At 39.4% G+C, this 14493-nt stretch overlaps 2 protein-coding genes across 2 annotated transcripts in view; one reads left to right on the top strand and one right to left on the bottom strand.

Annotated features, from left to right (window-relative positions):
- Nucleotides 1–652: 652 nt before the first annotated feature.
- ptgesl (prostaglandin E synthase 2-like) lies at nucleotides 653–5426 on the bottom strand. Its single transcript, XM_046385882.1, has 7 exons — nucleotides 5110–5426; nucleotides 4163–4351; nucleotides 3746–3801; nucleotides 3325–3477; nucleotides 2990–3190; nucleotides 2689–2806; nucleotides 653–1943 (listed from the first exon to the last, which is right to left on the bottom strand). The coding sequence occupies exons 1-7, from the start codon at nucleotides 5377–5379 to the stop codon at nucleotides 1815–1817; spliced, it is 1116 nt and encodes a 371-aa protein (XP_046241838.1). The 5' UTR covers nucleotides 5380–5426; the 3' UTR covers nucleotides 653–1814.
- Nucleotides 5427–6545: 1119 nt separating this feature from the next.
- The window catches only part of LOC124057518 (ral guanine nucleotide dissociation stimulator-like), a 53240-nt gene continuing 45292 nt past the window's right edge, over nucleotides 6546–14493 (top strand). Inside the window, exon 1 of the mRNA XM_046385873.1 lies at nucleotides 6546–7221. Within this exon, the coding sequence (XP_046241829.1) occupies nucleotides 7201–7221 (21 nt within the window). The 5' untranslated portion in view covers nucleotides 6546–7200. The remainder of the gene's footprint in view (nucleotides 7222–14493) is intronic.

Here is a 14493-nt window from a genome sequence, read left to right as displayed (position 1 = left end):
GATAAAAAATATAGTTCAAAAAGTTTATTTAAAAAAAAAATCAGTCCCTTAAAATCTTTAGTACAGCAGAAGGCCATTGACAAACAATTTATCAAGTAAAAGAGTCAAACTGTCTCAGGTTCAAGCTTTTAAAATGTGGGGGCTTTGCAGCTTTTCGTTGTTATTTTAAATCATAAGTTAGGGTTTTTGACTGATCCACAGTGAAATACTCTGCAGAGTGAAAATCCTGCATTCAAAATGTTAAGTAAGAAATAACTAATTAGCAGCAAAATTTAAAGTACCAAAAGTAAAAATAATCCTCATGCAGAAGGGCCCATTTCAGGACGATATACTCCTGGATTATAACTAGTGATGTGTTAATGTTGCAGCTGGTGAACATGGAGGTCATTTTACTTTGGATACTGCTGGGCAGCTTACACATTTCCCCACAGCGATCAATGAAGTCTTCACCTATGAAAATGCAAAATAAATTTGTTTGCATAAATAACCTCAATCTGAAAAGTAACTTTTCAAATAAGCATAGTGGAGTTAAAAATGTAGATTTGTTACTGTGAGCTGCATTTTTCCTCTTTTCTCTGATGTAATCCTGCATATGTGTACTCAACACACACATCTCAAGGTTTCATTTTCATTTACCCATTTGAAAACTATGCTCATTGACTTGGTTTTATTACAGTTAATTCAGAAATCGACCTGCAGTTTGCATATTAAGTACATTCAACCCGGCAGCTAACAAGTTCTAAACATGTTATTTGAATTTACTTCAAAGGGAACACCAGCTGCTGAGCTTATTGAGTCCTTGCTGCCAGACTGATCCTGCATCAGTTACACAAAAATTACACAATAAAGATACAACAACAGAGATAGCCTGATCCCATGATATCTGTAACATGTTTACACAGAAACCTAGAAGGAAATCAAAGTAAGTAGCTTCTATCCAGGTCAACAAGGTGTCATGATAAATTAGTTGAGCAATGTGAGAGTCAGCGGGTTCAAATCTCGTGCTTATCTTCCTCACCAAAAACAAAGTAATGTACACCCTTCAACTGTTTCTCTTTTCAATTTGTTCCACTTTTTACACACAGAAGAGGTTGAGAGCTAAACCTGAATACAAAATGGGGAAAAAACTGGAACAAAATATGAAGAAATAAAGTGATCTGAACTTTCTATAAAATACAATAAACTTGGGAATCCTTGTGGCAGCAGACAGTCTTTGGTTGAGAACCACTGAAGTAGACTATGCTCAAATGATCTACATTCTCAAAGTAAGTTAAGTAAGTAACAATATACAGTACTGCATGTGAAATATGAGCAGCTAAAAACAACATTTTTTGGTTATGACGATGACTGAAAAATATTTGTGTTGATCATTTTTCTGACACCAATTCAGGGCCTGGAAATGCTGTCCAGAAGTTTCCAATCAATAAAACAGCAAGTTGCAGTTACCAAAGTTGACCAGTAGAGGTGAGTAAAATACCCTGAAATGAACAGTAAACTTGTTGGCTCGTCCACAAAGCAGCTTGGTCATTAAATAGTAAAATTAAATCAGGCAACAGTATTTTCATGTGTATGATCTCTTTATCTACATTTATGTCCGCAGTTAACTCATTCATACAAACAAACAGGTTTAAACTTGTGTGCTGTGCAGAAAATCAATCACGCCGTTAGTGATCTCAAACCGAAATTTCCACAAATCAAAGAGGGGCTTCTTGTTTCCTGATGATGTTCATGGTCTGGTTTACTGTTCAGTCTTTTTGACCCTGGAGGCGCTTGGTGTTCTGTGGTCATCTTCACCTCTTCAACTCATATCGACTTCAGTTACGGCCCTCATGATTGAGCGACGCTCTCTCCACGCGTCTGTACCAGCGTTTGACTTTGGTGTTCTCCATCATGTCATCAAACGCCTGCAGGCCCTCCATCACTCTGAGGACGCCAAACACTGCCTGCAGATAGAGGGGAAAAAACGAGGGAAAAGTTGACCCCAAAAACCAATCTGTAGATACTTGAACGGTGCTGTGAGGTTGTAACAGTTACTATGTTCATTATGCACAAGACAACAATAGTGTTAGACATATGAAAAATAGACAACTTGGTACTTAAATTCATGCCACTAGTAGGGTAAAAATTGTGAGCTTTATCCTCTGTAGTGGATATCATAGGACATCTTAGACACTGTTTGCTAGCATGTAGCAATTAGCAATCTGTGTATGTCAACTAATATAATGAATTGATCAACATTAACTTTGGTACAGCAGAATGTTAACCTGCTAGCATGCTAACATCCCTAAAGTTTGCATATTAACATACATGTTTACTATTAGATATTAAAGAACATAGATATGCTAACATTCAGTGTGTTAACTTGCTAACCTTGGCATTAGTATGATGACATAACATGTTAACATACCTGTTAAAGGGTAATTGTGCCTAACATGCACACAGTTTCTAACAATAAAAGTGAACCGAACATTCTGTGTGGCTATAAATAAAGCTGAGTCTCACAGAAATTAGCTTTAGAACCACTTTGTCATGAACAGATGTGACTACACAAATGGATATTTTGCTATATCACAGAAATCCATCCAATAATTGTTGAGTTATTTCATTCTTGACCAAGGGGCAAGTCCAGGTACAGTGATTCTGTAGTAAAAGACAAAGACAACAGAGAAAGACAACACATTTCCTCACCAGGTCTGCCAGGTTGGGTTGATCTCCACCCATGAACTTCCTGTTCTTGCCGATGGCTGCCACCCAGTCATTGACGGCTTTGTAGAGATCCTGCCTGACGTCGTCCTGCAAGTTGTGTCTGTGTTGAAAAAAGAAAAGAACCAAACACCAACTTAAAAAAAAATCTACAGGTCCAACCGCCATAAACAACTTCTGGAAACATTTACATAACATACAGTTGTAGTTCTTCCATCTTAGAAAGTTAAACAGCAAAACTGTGAATTGAGGAAGATCACACAACAATTCTTCATGTGTAACTCACCGACTTTTCAGCCTTTTAGAGATGATAAACATGGCCGCAGCGCCAACATATTTGGCAAAGAAACCTTCATAAGTACCAAACTTGCCCTCGCGTACGATGTAGTCGAAGGAGGCCAGGGCCTCACCGGTAGTTCGGTACACATTGGGAGATATAAGATGCACAAGCCAGTCATCGGCCCATTGACGCCACTTCATTTCCTCTCTGAAAACAAAAACAAAAAACAGTACAATTCATATCATGATAGCAATAAGACTTAAGACCATTTACATAGTAAAACTGTACCGTACACGACGGCCAAGTAAGCTGATCAGATGTGGTGTGATGTCTGGACTTACTTCTGCATTCCCTTCTCGGGGTAAACTGCTGCTGTCTCAGCCTCGCTCAGCATCAGCCAGTACTTGTTGCTGTACTCTGTCACCTCCTTCCCACTTTCATTTACTGACTTCAGCTCTGGGTAGCAGCGAAGGATGTCAGACACACTTTTATCCCTGGATGACAGAAGTTTACATTTAAAGAGTCAGTGCACCTAAAGTGCCACACATTTTATTTCTTACCTCTAGTGGTATCTATCCATGCAAAGAGCTTTGGTTATTTACAGTTTTATAAAAGTAATGATTATTGTCATTGCCAGTTAGTTAATGTTTGCTTGATTGATTGCTCTGATGATAAAATGTCAGAAAATAGTAAACATTTTTGGAACCAGCTAATGTTTTACATTTTTGCTTTTCACATGAGGCACATGAAGCTACAACTTACTTGTTCATTAAATATGTCTTGAGGCAGCTGATGATGACAGACGAGTCATTCAGTTGCTGGAGGTGAGGCAAAAAAAAGACAGAATATAAAAATAATTAAGAAAATATCTAACATAAAATGTTTTAATTTCTGAGTTATAACAGGATAAAATGTTCTATTCAGACTGGAAAAGGAATGGAGCAGCTCTCTCAGCTCTCTCCCTCTCCAACTTTAAATAGGTCTCGTATGGTAGCACTGGTTTTGAAGTGTGAGATTACTTAATGGGGTGTTTTTGCAGTGTAACTTCCATCTATAGTACAATAAAACTTCAGAAAATGCAAATGGCTTTGTAACTTCTATCTGGTATGAAGAGACCCTAATGTGGCAAATATTTGGTCATCAATCGAGTGTTCTCATCTTGAGATTTAACCATCTTACCTCACTGCCATTCACCATCAGGATGGGAACTTTTCTGTAGGCCGACCACTTGATTTCCTGCCTCATCACAGGGTTCACCTCCACAATCTCATATGGTAGACCCTGGTAGTCCAGAAATGCTCGCACCTTGCTGCAGAAGGGGCAAGTCTTGTATTGGTACAGTGTCAACTTCAGACCTTCCCCTGACACCTGGAATGAATGGAAAAAGGGGAGAAAGAAAGAGGATCCACCACTATAGAGGCTGACTCTAATGTTATGATTATAAATCCTTTACAATTTTGGATGATATTCTGCTCGAGTGATGCAAATAAATCTGTGATTAATCAGAATACCGCAATCCCGCTGATGCAATATATATAGGGATCTTTGGGGTTGAAAATCCAGCCCTTATGACAATATTAAAAATAATGTTAACCTTCTTGTTACGTTTTTTGTTTTTTTGTTTTTTTTTACTAAGGTCATGATCATGCTATTACTGCAAAAATGTGGAAAACTAAAACAGAGATATGTGGATTATATGAAATTGTCAGGTCCAACATTATTATTATGCAAACACTCAAGTAAAGCTGATTCAGTACTGGCATAACAAAGTGTGAAGAAATACCGATGCTGATAACAGGTAGTAAGAGCTGCAGATGTCAGCAGCTCAGCATCACAGCAAATGGTAATATACTGCAGAGTAACTTAATAAAAATAAAAAATTATTGCCTTTGAAATGTAGTGGGGCGGGCAAAGAGTAACAAAAAATAGAAACAGCCAAGTAATGCACAAGTACAACTACTACAATGTTGTACAGTACGTGAGTATAGTTAGTTCAATGACTGTATTCAGGTGACCCTGGCTGCAGACATATGAGGTGACTGTTGTCAATAGTCAAACTACAATCGGACACCGTTTAACGCTTGACTGTCTCACCGTGTTATCCGCACCGCTGATCGGGCACTCACCTTGGTCTCTTCTTCGGCCAGGTACTGCTGCACACTTAACTTCACAGTCTGATATAAACCCAAACCTCCACCGAGCAGAAAGGCACAGCCCAGCAGCCTGCCTCTTCCTGCCCGCAGAGAGGAGAGCAGTTTAGAGCGGACCGCCGTCCCGCCAGTACCGTATGCCCTCACATTTCCCACCGAGTAGACGGTACCGGGTCGACGGACGGCTGGAGACTCCAAAATATTCCAGCCGACCTTACACAGCGTTCGGGTGCAGGCGGCCGCCATGTTGGTTTTACATAAAGTCCCACAATGCACCACAGTGCTGGATGTTAGCGGATATTGTTGCCCTGAGCTTAGCCTGGCAGGCTGTGCTTTGGGCCCCAGGGCCGTGAAAACACAGAATCTGAAACTAGGGCAAGGAACCTTTAGGTTGCAGTTAGCCCATGTTTATGTCACCCACACATTAGTTACATTTGAGACTTTTTCCACCGATAATTAAAGTTATTGTACATTCCACTGGAAAAAAGGTATGTTTGTTTTTTCAAACATAAATATATGTAAAAGTTTTATTTGACAGCACTTACCATTGTTTGAAGCCATTTCCAAGTTCCTCAGAGTCTCCTATCCAGCTGGAACAAAAAGTATTCTGCAACTAATAATAACTTCACAAAGATTTTATAGCCATTTACCAAGTTGTGACTCCACTGATCAGCCTAAGATCACAGTTGGAAATGAGAAGTTGTTTTTGTTTTGCACAATGCATCCCCAAGTTCAATATTTTGTCATGTCATCGTGTTACTTTAGTTATCTATAGCAATCTTGTTTCAAATTATTTTTTTGAATAATATAATTATTATTCCCTTGCATGATACAAAACAAGTACAGTACATAACATTATATACAATACATTTGGATGTTGTGACAACAAAAATATATGCAGCAAGACTGTTATCAAAGTACACTGTATACATACATACTATATATATCTTTTATATACATTTTGTCCAAATATGATGTTATTCTGAATACATGAGCCAATGTCTAGCCTAAAATTTACTGAAATCCACCTCAAAACTACCAGGCAGGCTGCAGTGTGTAGTTAGTGCAGTTTTATAGAAGATTTTGTCTGCCTGGACCAGCTACTAGAAATGATTTTTTTCACTGATTCTTGTGACCTTTTATTTTAAATAATCGATCAATGATATTTAACAGTTTATAGACTCATATAAATATTAAAAATAAAGAGAAAAAGAAAGGTTAAACATTATAATGGCTATGAATTTGTTACAATCGTTTTAAAATAGTAAAGGGTTTAATAATCTGCAACCGTAGTGAAAGGGGTGATATTTATTTATTTTAAGTGACATGTATCCTGTTCAATAGTGTTTCGTCCTTTTTCGTCGTTCTACGTGCGGTGCATTCAGGAACATCGTTGTTTGGAGACGCTCTTCATTCTCCGACCGCAGCAGCAGCAGCGTCTTGTCTTAGTGAAAGCGGAGATTCCACCTCGGTCAGCAGCAGCATCCATTTAAGCATCAGTGTTAGAGTGGTCAAATCACCACATCTTACCCGGACTGACCACTCCTCATTGGGATGTCGTCGACGAGCAACGGCGGGGACTTGAGATCTGATGCTAGAGAAGATCTCTCCGTTGTATTTTTTCGAGCGTGACTGGAAGGGAGCGGGGCGGCGATGGATGAAGGCAGGAGGAGACAAATAAAATTTTGATAATCGCTGGGTTTAGCTGGCTAACACTAGCACGCTAACGTTAGCTAGCCCTCAGCTCGCAGTTGGTTGTTTTTCCGTCCCCCGTTCACTGACCGATGTGGTGTTTTCCTCCATGAATAAATACTCCTTGATGCCTTTTTCTTTTGATGTCGAGACATGCCGGAGTCAGTGAGGACATTTCTCTCAAGGATAAGGCTCCAGAGCTGTCTACTAGCTACTCAACGTTAACGTTTGTTAGCTAACCATTTCTTTTATTCGTTATATATTTTTTTCTCGCTCATTCGTGAAGAACAAGATGCTGGCAGAGGAGGAGTGTGTCTAACGGTGAACCTGAACTCGCATGGATACACACTCCATGAAGGTCATGATACTGAGAGAATGATCATGCTGGAAAAACAGGTAAGAAATTAGCCATGAGTGTGGAGTCGTTGGGTTCATATTTAAATGCACACCTGGGCTTATTTGCATAATGGTAATTAAGTGTTAATTAGACCTCTTTTAGATCTTATGTTCGATAAAACTGATGTGATTCAAGGTGGATTTGTGTAGTGATTCCTCAGACGATCAATACCTTTTCTAATGATGACCCTGCTGCACATATTTCTCCTCATTGTAACCTTCCTCCCAACTCTCTCTCCGTCTCTGCCCTGCTTAAAGCCAACCTCTCTCTGCCACTGTGTTTCTATAGCTGCTATTTGTTGTGTCACACACAACGGGATCACGAACTTAGACTGGTATCAGTTTAAGGCTGCAGCCGCCAGTATTTTAAATCCTTGATCAGGCATTTTTCTGATTTATTAGTTAATTGTTTAGTTTACAAAATGTCAGAAAATACTGACCATCACAAGTTCCCAGAGCCTAAAGTGACATCTTCAGTTTCATTGTTTTCTTTGAACAACAGTCCAGAAACCCCCAAAAATTCAACTTGCAACCATGTAAAACAGGGAGCAGCGAGGAATCACCACATTTGATAAGCTATATGAGAACGATTCACTGGTTAATTTTATGTCAGTTGATTAAGTGATGATTAGCTCCTCCTTGCAGGACTAAAATGATTAAGCATTCAGTCATCTGTCAAGCAAAAAAAAAAAAAAAAAAAACATTGCTGGTTTTGGTTTATGTCATTTATAAAATACATATGTTTGTTTTTTTTCCAGAGTTGTTCCAAAACTTTTTAATAGTTTTTTTCCCCCACAGATTCCAGTATTATTAAGCACCAATCCAATACCAGGTTGTTCAAAAATAGATACAGTATATAATATAATATGTAATAATGTAGAATGTAATATATGACAGTCATCATCATCATCAATTACAAAAGTCACTTGGCTATTAAAATATCTGACATGCACACACAGGTGGATGAGATGCTGCACAGACGTGTACTCGCCAATACCTGATCCTGATCTTTTGGGGAGTAGCAGAGGCGTATTCGATCCTGGTATCGGTACCAAAACAATTTGATAACACGATCAATTTGGGATCTTTTGATGATGATTGTCATATTTTTTGTGGACTAAATGATTTATTGACAATGGAAATACTTGTTAATAACAACCCAAAAATAAGGATAGAAACAAATTGGAAAATGCAGTGCAAGTATTAAGCAGTGCACTGAACGGTGAACAAATGTGTAAAGATTTATGCATTATGATATCAGTTGCTATTGTCCAAAAAGGCTGTAGAATAGTGCTGAAACTATTAGTCAGTTAATTGATTGACTGAGAATTAATCAACAGTTCTCACAGTGTTAGAACTTGCAGCTTTTCTCTTTCTCATCATTAGAATCCCTTTGGGTTTTTAATGCTTGTTCAGACAAAAGGAGCAATTAAGAGACACTTGGGGCTCTGAGAACATGCAAAGGGCGTTTGTGCTTGTATCCCAACATTTTAAAACTAAACAATTGATTGATTAATTGACAAAATAACCAATGAATGAAAATGTGGTACCGTTTTCTTAAAATGAACCTGCTGGTGCTTGTTGCATCCGCTTGTGTTCAGACTCATTTTCCTCAGTCTTCTCAGCTACAGGCTGGAAGCCCTTGAGGAAATATCCTTCAGCCAGTGGAGCTCATATCCAAGATCTGTCGTGTGGGTGGGGGGCTGAAGGGGTGGTTAAGAGGGTTTATTTCATCTTGTTTACCCCACAGCAGCATCAGTGACCAGAGACAAAAGCTGACACATCAATAATGCATCATAGCGTCAGAGATGTAAGGTGTGTCTGCTCATGAGGAGCAGAGGAGGTACTGGTGCAGATGTAAGGAGAAGACTCTTGTGTTGATGATTTTGTACACGGGGAAATGCTTAGTTAATGGATCCATTAGTCACTCAGCAGGAAATTAATCAATTTGTATTAGTTGTTTAGTATTGATTGACTGATTCTGTGTGGACTTTCTAATCCTTCAGTCCAAAGACATGCAGGTCAAGAGAACTGGAATGTCTGTCCTGTAGGTGTGCATATGTCTGTGTATTAGTATGTGTTTTAGGGCAGTGCATGCTGGGATATACTCCAGCATCCTGTGACCCACAGCAGAATAAGTGGGTGTAGAAAATGAATGCACGGATTGCATTTTGAGTGGCACGGTGGTGCAGTGGTTAGCACTGTTGCCTCATAGTAAGAGGGTTCTCATGCAAAAACATGCACATTAGGTTAACTGGCTGCTCTACATTGCCCCTAGGTGTGAGTGTGAGAGTGTGTGGTTGTCTGTCTTTGTGTGTTGGCCCTGCGATTGACTGGTGACCAGTCCAGGGTGAACCCCGCCTGTCGCCTGTAGTCAGCTGGGATAGGCTCCAGCTCCCCCGCGACCCTGACGGATAAGCGGTATATAAAAAGGATGGATTGCATTTTCTTTTAATTGGGGAAAAATGCCCCCCCCCAAAAAATGCATTTTTTTCTGAGCTTCTTGGCTGCATTTGTATGAAAGTTGTATGAAAGTCATGAAAGTTGTTTTTACTACAAGTGATATTCATTTAATTTAAAAATATTTAGTGATGTTCAATGCAACGGTGAGACCATGTATTGTTCATGTAAAGCTTTATATCCACACACGTTCGCTGACATGAATCCCGCCAGGTTCACTTCACAGGTGAGACAGGTGGTAACAAAAACAAGTCTGAGAGAGTGAAACTGAGACTGTGTGGACGTGTGCTCCTTCCAGAGAACGCCTGACTCTGATTGGTGTAAAATGTCCCATGTCTGCCAGGCTGAAATATGAAATATTGAAAATAAAAATGTTTAAGCAGGTGAAGTTTCACGGTGCAGTTTTAGCGTAGCACTTTGATGTTTTTCTTGTAAACCAACATTTATCAACACCGCAGGGCTTATTCCAACACAACTCGTCAAGTAAACACGATGAATTGGTGTCAGAGGTCACCTCCTGAGCCCTCTCTGAGAGACGAGCAGGATGAGAGCGACTGCTTCAGGATGTTAGGCTTCCCGCTGCCTCTGTTTAAAGGACTTGTTTAACCCCCCCCCCCCCCCCCACACACACACACACCAGAAACAAAACACATTGCCCCGATTTCACTGTAAACAAGCATTTCTTATTCTTCTTTTCTCCCCTCCACGTAAATCCTGTTTCCTCTCACTGGTATTATTGATGTTTATCCTCTTTTGAAACATTTATTTGCCTTTTTTCCACTATTGTAAGGACTGTAGATAAAGCAGTAAGCCTTTCTGTTGCTGCCATGGTGCTCCATTTTCTGCAGGGCGCTCCAAAAAGCACTCTGTTCTTGAAGCTTGACTTCACTCCAAGCATATCTGACTTCTTTGTTTGATGGAATGTGACAAGAATCAGACATTTTTTTTCTCCACTTTTTAGTCCCGAGGGATTTTCTTTTTCTTTTTTTTTTCCAGAAGCATTAGTTGTGTATGTGTGTGGAGGGAGGGCCTGTCCTTGAAATTTCTTGTCAGGAGCATTTTTGTGCGATGGAGATGTGTATGAACAGTGTTGCAAAATGCAGGAGCAGTGTAACATTTCGACTTGTTGCTGAGGGTTTCTGACTATTTCACAGTCAGATTATTGTGCTCTGCTTTTTGCTTTCTCATCAGCTGTTTGTTCAGTCAAACAAACGTCTCTAATTTGTTTTTCAAATCTGCTTTTTAAAGCCGACTGTCCACGTTTGTAATTTCCAAGTGACCGTATCAGATTTGCGTGTGTAGACACTGTAATCATTTGCAGGCGCGCTCATGCTGACTGAAGGCAAGTTTTCCATGCCGAGTCTCTGCAGGCCTGAAACATAAAGTCTGCTGCTCATTCGGACTTTTTATTGATTCTTTTCGTTTTTTGAAGTATTTTTCTAGTTTAGGAAATAAAACGAGCTGTCAGTGAGAGAGGAGGGATGACATCAGTTCATCTTTCTGAGGCCAATGACTTGCAGATGAATTATATTTTATATTCAAGATCAAGTTTAAATCTAATCTAATTACATTCCGTTCCATTCCTTGTTTTCCTAAAGAGAAGACATCTCAGACTTGGACTGCTTGTAATTAAATGTTTTTAGTGGGACTGATGTCAAGATTACCCCATATATATACTCATACTCATATATATATTAAAAATTCTGTAACATGACAATCATTGGTTAATATTGGATTTGAGTGCCTATTTTTAACTCTCTAGTTTTGCTATGTTTGAAGACAGTAGATTTCTCAGTCTTCCTATTCAAAAAAAACCTCCTTTTTGGTTGCTTTCTGCCAGAGAGGTACTACCAGCAAAAATGTTAGGCTACAATAAGTGTTACATGATTTTTACATTTGAGTTGAAGTAGATCAAGTCATGGGTTACGGTTAAGACAAGAAAAATATTGGTGAAGGCAAAGTAAGTAAGAATATTAGTTTAAAACTTTCAAAAATTGTAATACCACTTTGTACCTCTAGTTGCCGATAGTCTAATAACAGCCTGTAGTTTCTGATGTGAGATACATATGAGCAGGCTCTCTCAGCTTTTTTAGTCTCATAAATAAACAAAATAAAGCTGCTTAATGCCAAGAAAGTAAATATTCTTACACCTATTTTTTCTCACTTAATAAACCTTTAATTCACAGCTAGTCGGTACTGTATTTTATAAAAGTTTATTTTCTATACTGTTCTTTATACCCTGTCGTCAAATTGGCCTCCATCAGTCTCAGAGGTTGTATTCGGTCCCTGTGGCAGAGTTCACAGAGAGCTGCTCAGCCTGGTTCTGTCACCTGCTCATCTGACGCCCACTTTGGCGCCATTCCCTGCCAGCATTACGCGCTGCCTCCCGAATGGCCCGAAAAACTCTTCTTCCTTGCAGTCCCAATATTCCCGACACTAGCTTGGAGTACAGCTAATAAAGCTAAGTAATGGCAGCTATAGTCATGAATACAAAGAGAAAACGGTTAGCAGCTGTTACTCTGGTGGTGTACTGCCCTGTTTTTGTTGGGACTATGAATTTACCAGATGGCTTGTTCTTATTTACTGATATTGCACCTGTGATGTTGTTCGATTAGTGGGTGCACTCAAAATTAGGCTAATGTGCAGCTGTTTAAGCTGGCATTTTACCATTACCAAATGAGACAGTTTAGTTAGTTGTCAAATAAACCAACCATATAAATATCTGTGCTGTTAATAATTTTAATTTTTAATGTTCATGTTTTACAATGATATGATACAGCCTTTTCACTGTAGAAAATTGACTGTTCTCCACCAAAGCAGCTTGACAACAGAACAAAACAAAGCATCTGTGGTGACAGAAACATAAGATAAAATCTGAGCTCAGCAAACGCAGAGCCACACATTTCGTCAGATTCTGGACGGTATGTACGATAAGCTTCAACTCATCATCGTCTCGAAGCAACATTTAACCAGACAAGATCATGCTGTATGGAGAGCAGTGATGACAGTCTGCACAGTCACGTGCTGCAGATAAATCAACTTCATGTGTACCTGCACCGCCCGTCCTGCCTTTGTCTCAGGCCACAGGAAGCAGACCTGCAGGTTACAGTTGGGCTTCCTGTCCTGGCTCGGTATCTGTAGAGGAAGAGGGGAGGAGTGGAAGGGGAGAGGGGAGGGGGTTGGTCTTACATAGCCCTGTGAAGAGCCGGCTTTGCCTCCCTGTTTCCATGACAACGTCTCTCCTACAGTATTCAGCCGTGGGATGGGCTCTGCATTTGAAAGCAGTTCCCAGTGGTGTTTCAGGCCCTCTCGCTCTTTTCCTTCAGCTGTGCTCTCTTCCTCTTCTTCTTCTTCTTCTTCTTCTTCCACTGTCTCTGTGTTTTTAAAAGCTACAGCACTTCATCTCCGCTCACTGCTGTACTTTTAAATCGCGACGTCAAACGTCATTTGCATCTGAATCAGGACTGAAGTCTGTCTTTGTTCTCTGTTTAAATTCCCCAAGACTACAAGCTTGGACTTGTAGCCAGCACGCTTAAAATATTCAGACTGAGTGTAAATATGCAAATATTAGCCAAGTGAAAGAAAGAAAAGTCTTAAATTGAGGAATGAGCAAACAGAGTTCTCTTTTACTCATTTTGGGTTATATTTCCTCTGGGTTAATACACGGCGTGTTTGTTGACACTCAGTTGCAGTACATCTGCATCATGAGGAAACACAAAAGCAAAGTGGCAAAAGCAGTGTTGGATAAAAAACTGACAGCACGACTAGATTGATAGGTAAAAAAAAAACCTCAGAGGCTTTGAAAAACAAAATACAGATCATTTTCACATCGCTGTGGCAGAATTTTTATCAGGTCAAAGCAAACCTACTTCCTTTCTATCATCATTTCATCCATTTGGGGTAAAAGCTATGTGACCTACATACAACAAGGCTGACTACTACAAATATTTCTGAGAGTCTACAGGAGACTTTGAGTTTTCAGGTTCAAGATGATGAAGAAAATGCCAGTATGGAGTCCAGTTTGGGTGGGGGGGAGATCAGCTCTGCTGCTGTGGGAAACCCCTCACCCACACACAGAAGGAAAAAAACATTTAACGCAGAAGACGTCTGGTTTCTCTTCAAATGCAGTCAAAGGCCTCAGTTTGTTATGTTGTTTTTAGTTAGATGATGCAACTCAAATCACATGAAGCGTACGGTTCATAGTATATCCTCTTTGTAAATATGCACTCAAGACACATGGGTCTACACACATGGCTGTAAAACAAGTAACATCACATACTCACCTGCATACTTTGAGTGTAGCTGGAGAACTTCAATTTAGATCACCCAGTTTTCATAGACGTTCACTGTCTTAAAGCTGAAGTTGTGTATACGGCTGCCACTAATGATTATTTTCATTGTGAATTAACCTGGAGATTATTTTCTGAATAAATCTCTACAAATAATTGAATATTGTTTGTAAAATGCCTTGGGTTGTTTCCCACACCTTGAGGTGATGTCCTCAGAAGTCTTGTTTTGTCCAGCTACCTGTCCAGAACTTAAAGATATTCAGTTTATTGTCATTTATGACAAAGCAAAGCAAAAAATCGACACATTTGGGAAGCTGTAAGCAGTCAAATGATTAAAAATGACTAAAAGCATTATTTTATTATCAAAATAATTGCCTAATCATTTTTGTTGTGATTGTATACACACAAGACTGACTGCAAACTAGTCTGATACATTAGATGTTATTTCTTTTCAAAATAATCTTATTATTAATAATTGACCCTAGAAACGTCTTATCTGCTGACAGTTTACGCAGAACAACAT

Source organism: Scatophagus argus, chromosome 4, assembly GCF_020382885.2.
Source record: "Scatophagus argus isolate fScaArg1 chromosome 4, fScaArg1.pri, whole genome shotgun sequence".
Taxonomy (NCBI): Eukaryota; Metazoa; Chordata; class Actinopteri; family Scatophagidae; genus Scatophagus; species Scatophagus argus.
Note: the sequence above shows the minus strand (reverse complement) of the source record. Positions and strands in the feature narration are given on the sequence as shown.

Coding starts and splice junctions, on each gene's coding strand:
- ptgesl (XM_046385882.1), bottom strand. CDS start 5,379: ATGGCGGCCGCCTGCACCCGAACGCTGTGTAAGGTCGGCTGGAATATT. Junction 4,352..5,109: donor TGGCCGAAGAAGAGACCAAG/GTGAGTGCCCGA, acceptor CATTCATTCCAG/GTGTCAGGGGAAGGTCTGAA. Junction 3,802..4,162: donor TGATGGTGAATGGCAGTGAG/GTAAGATGGTTA, acceptor CCTCACCTCCAG/CAACTGAATGACTCGTCTGT.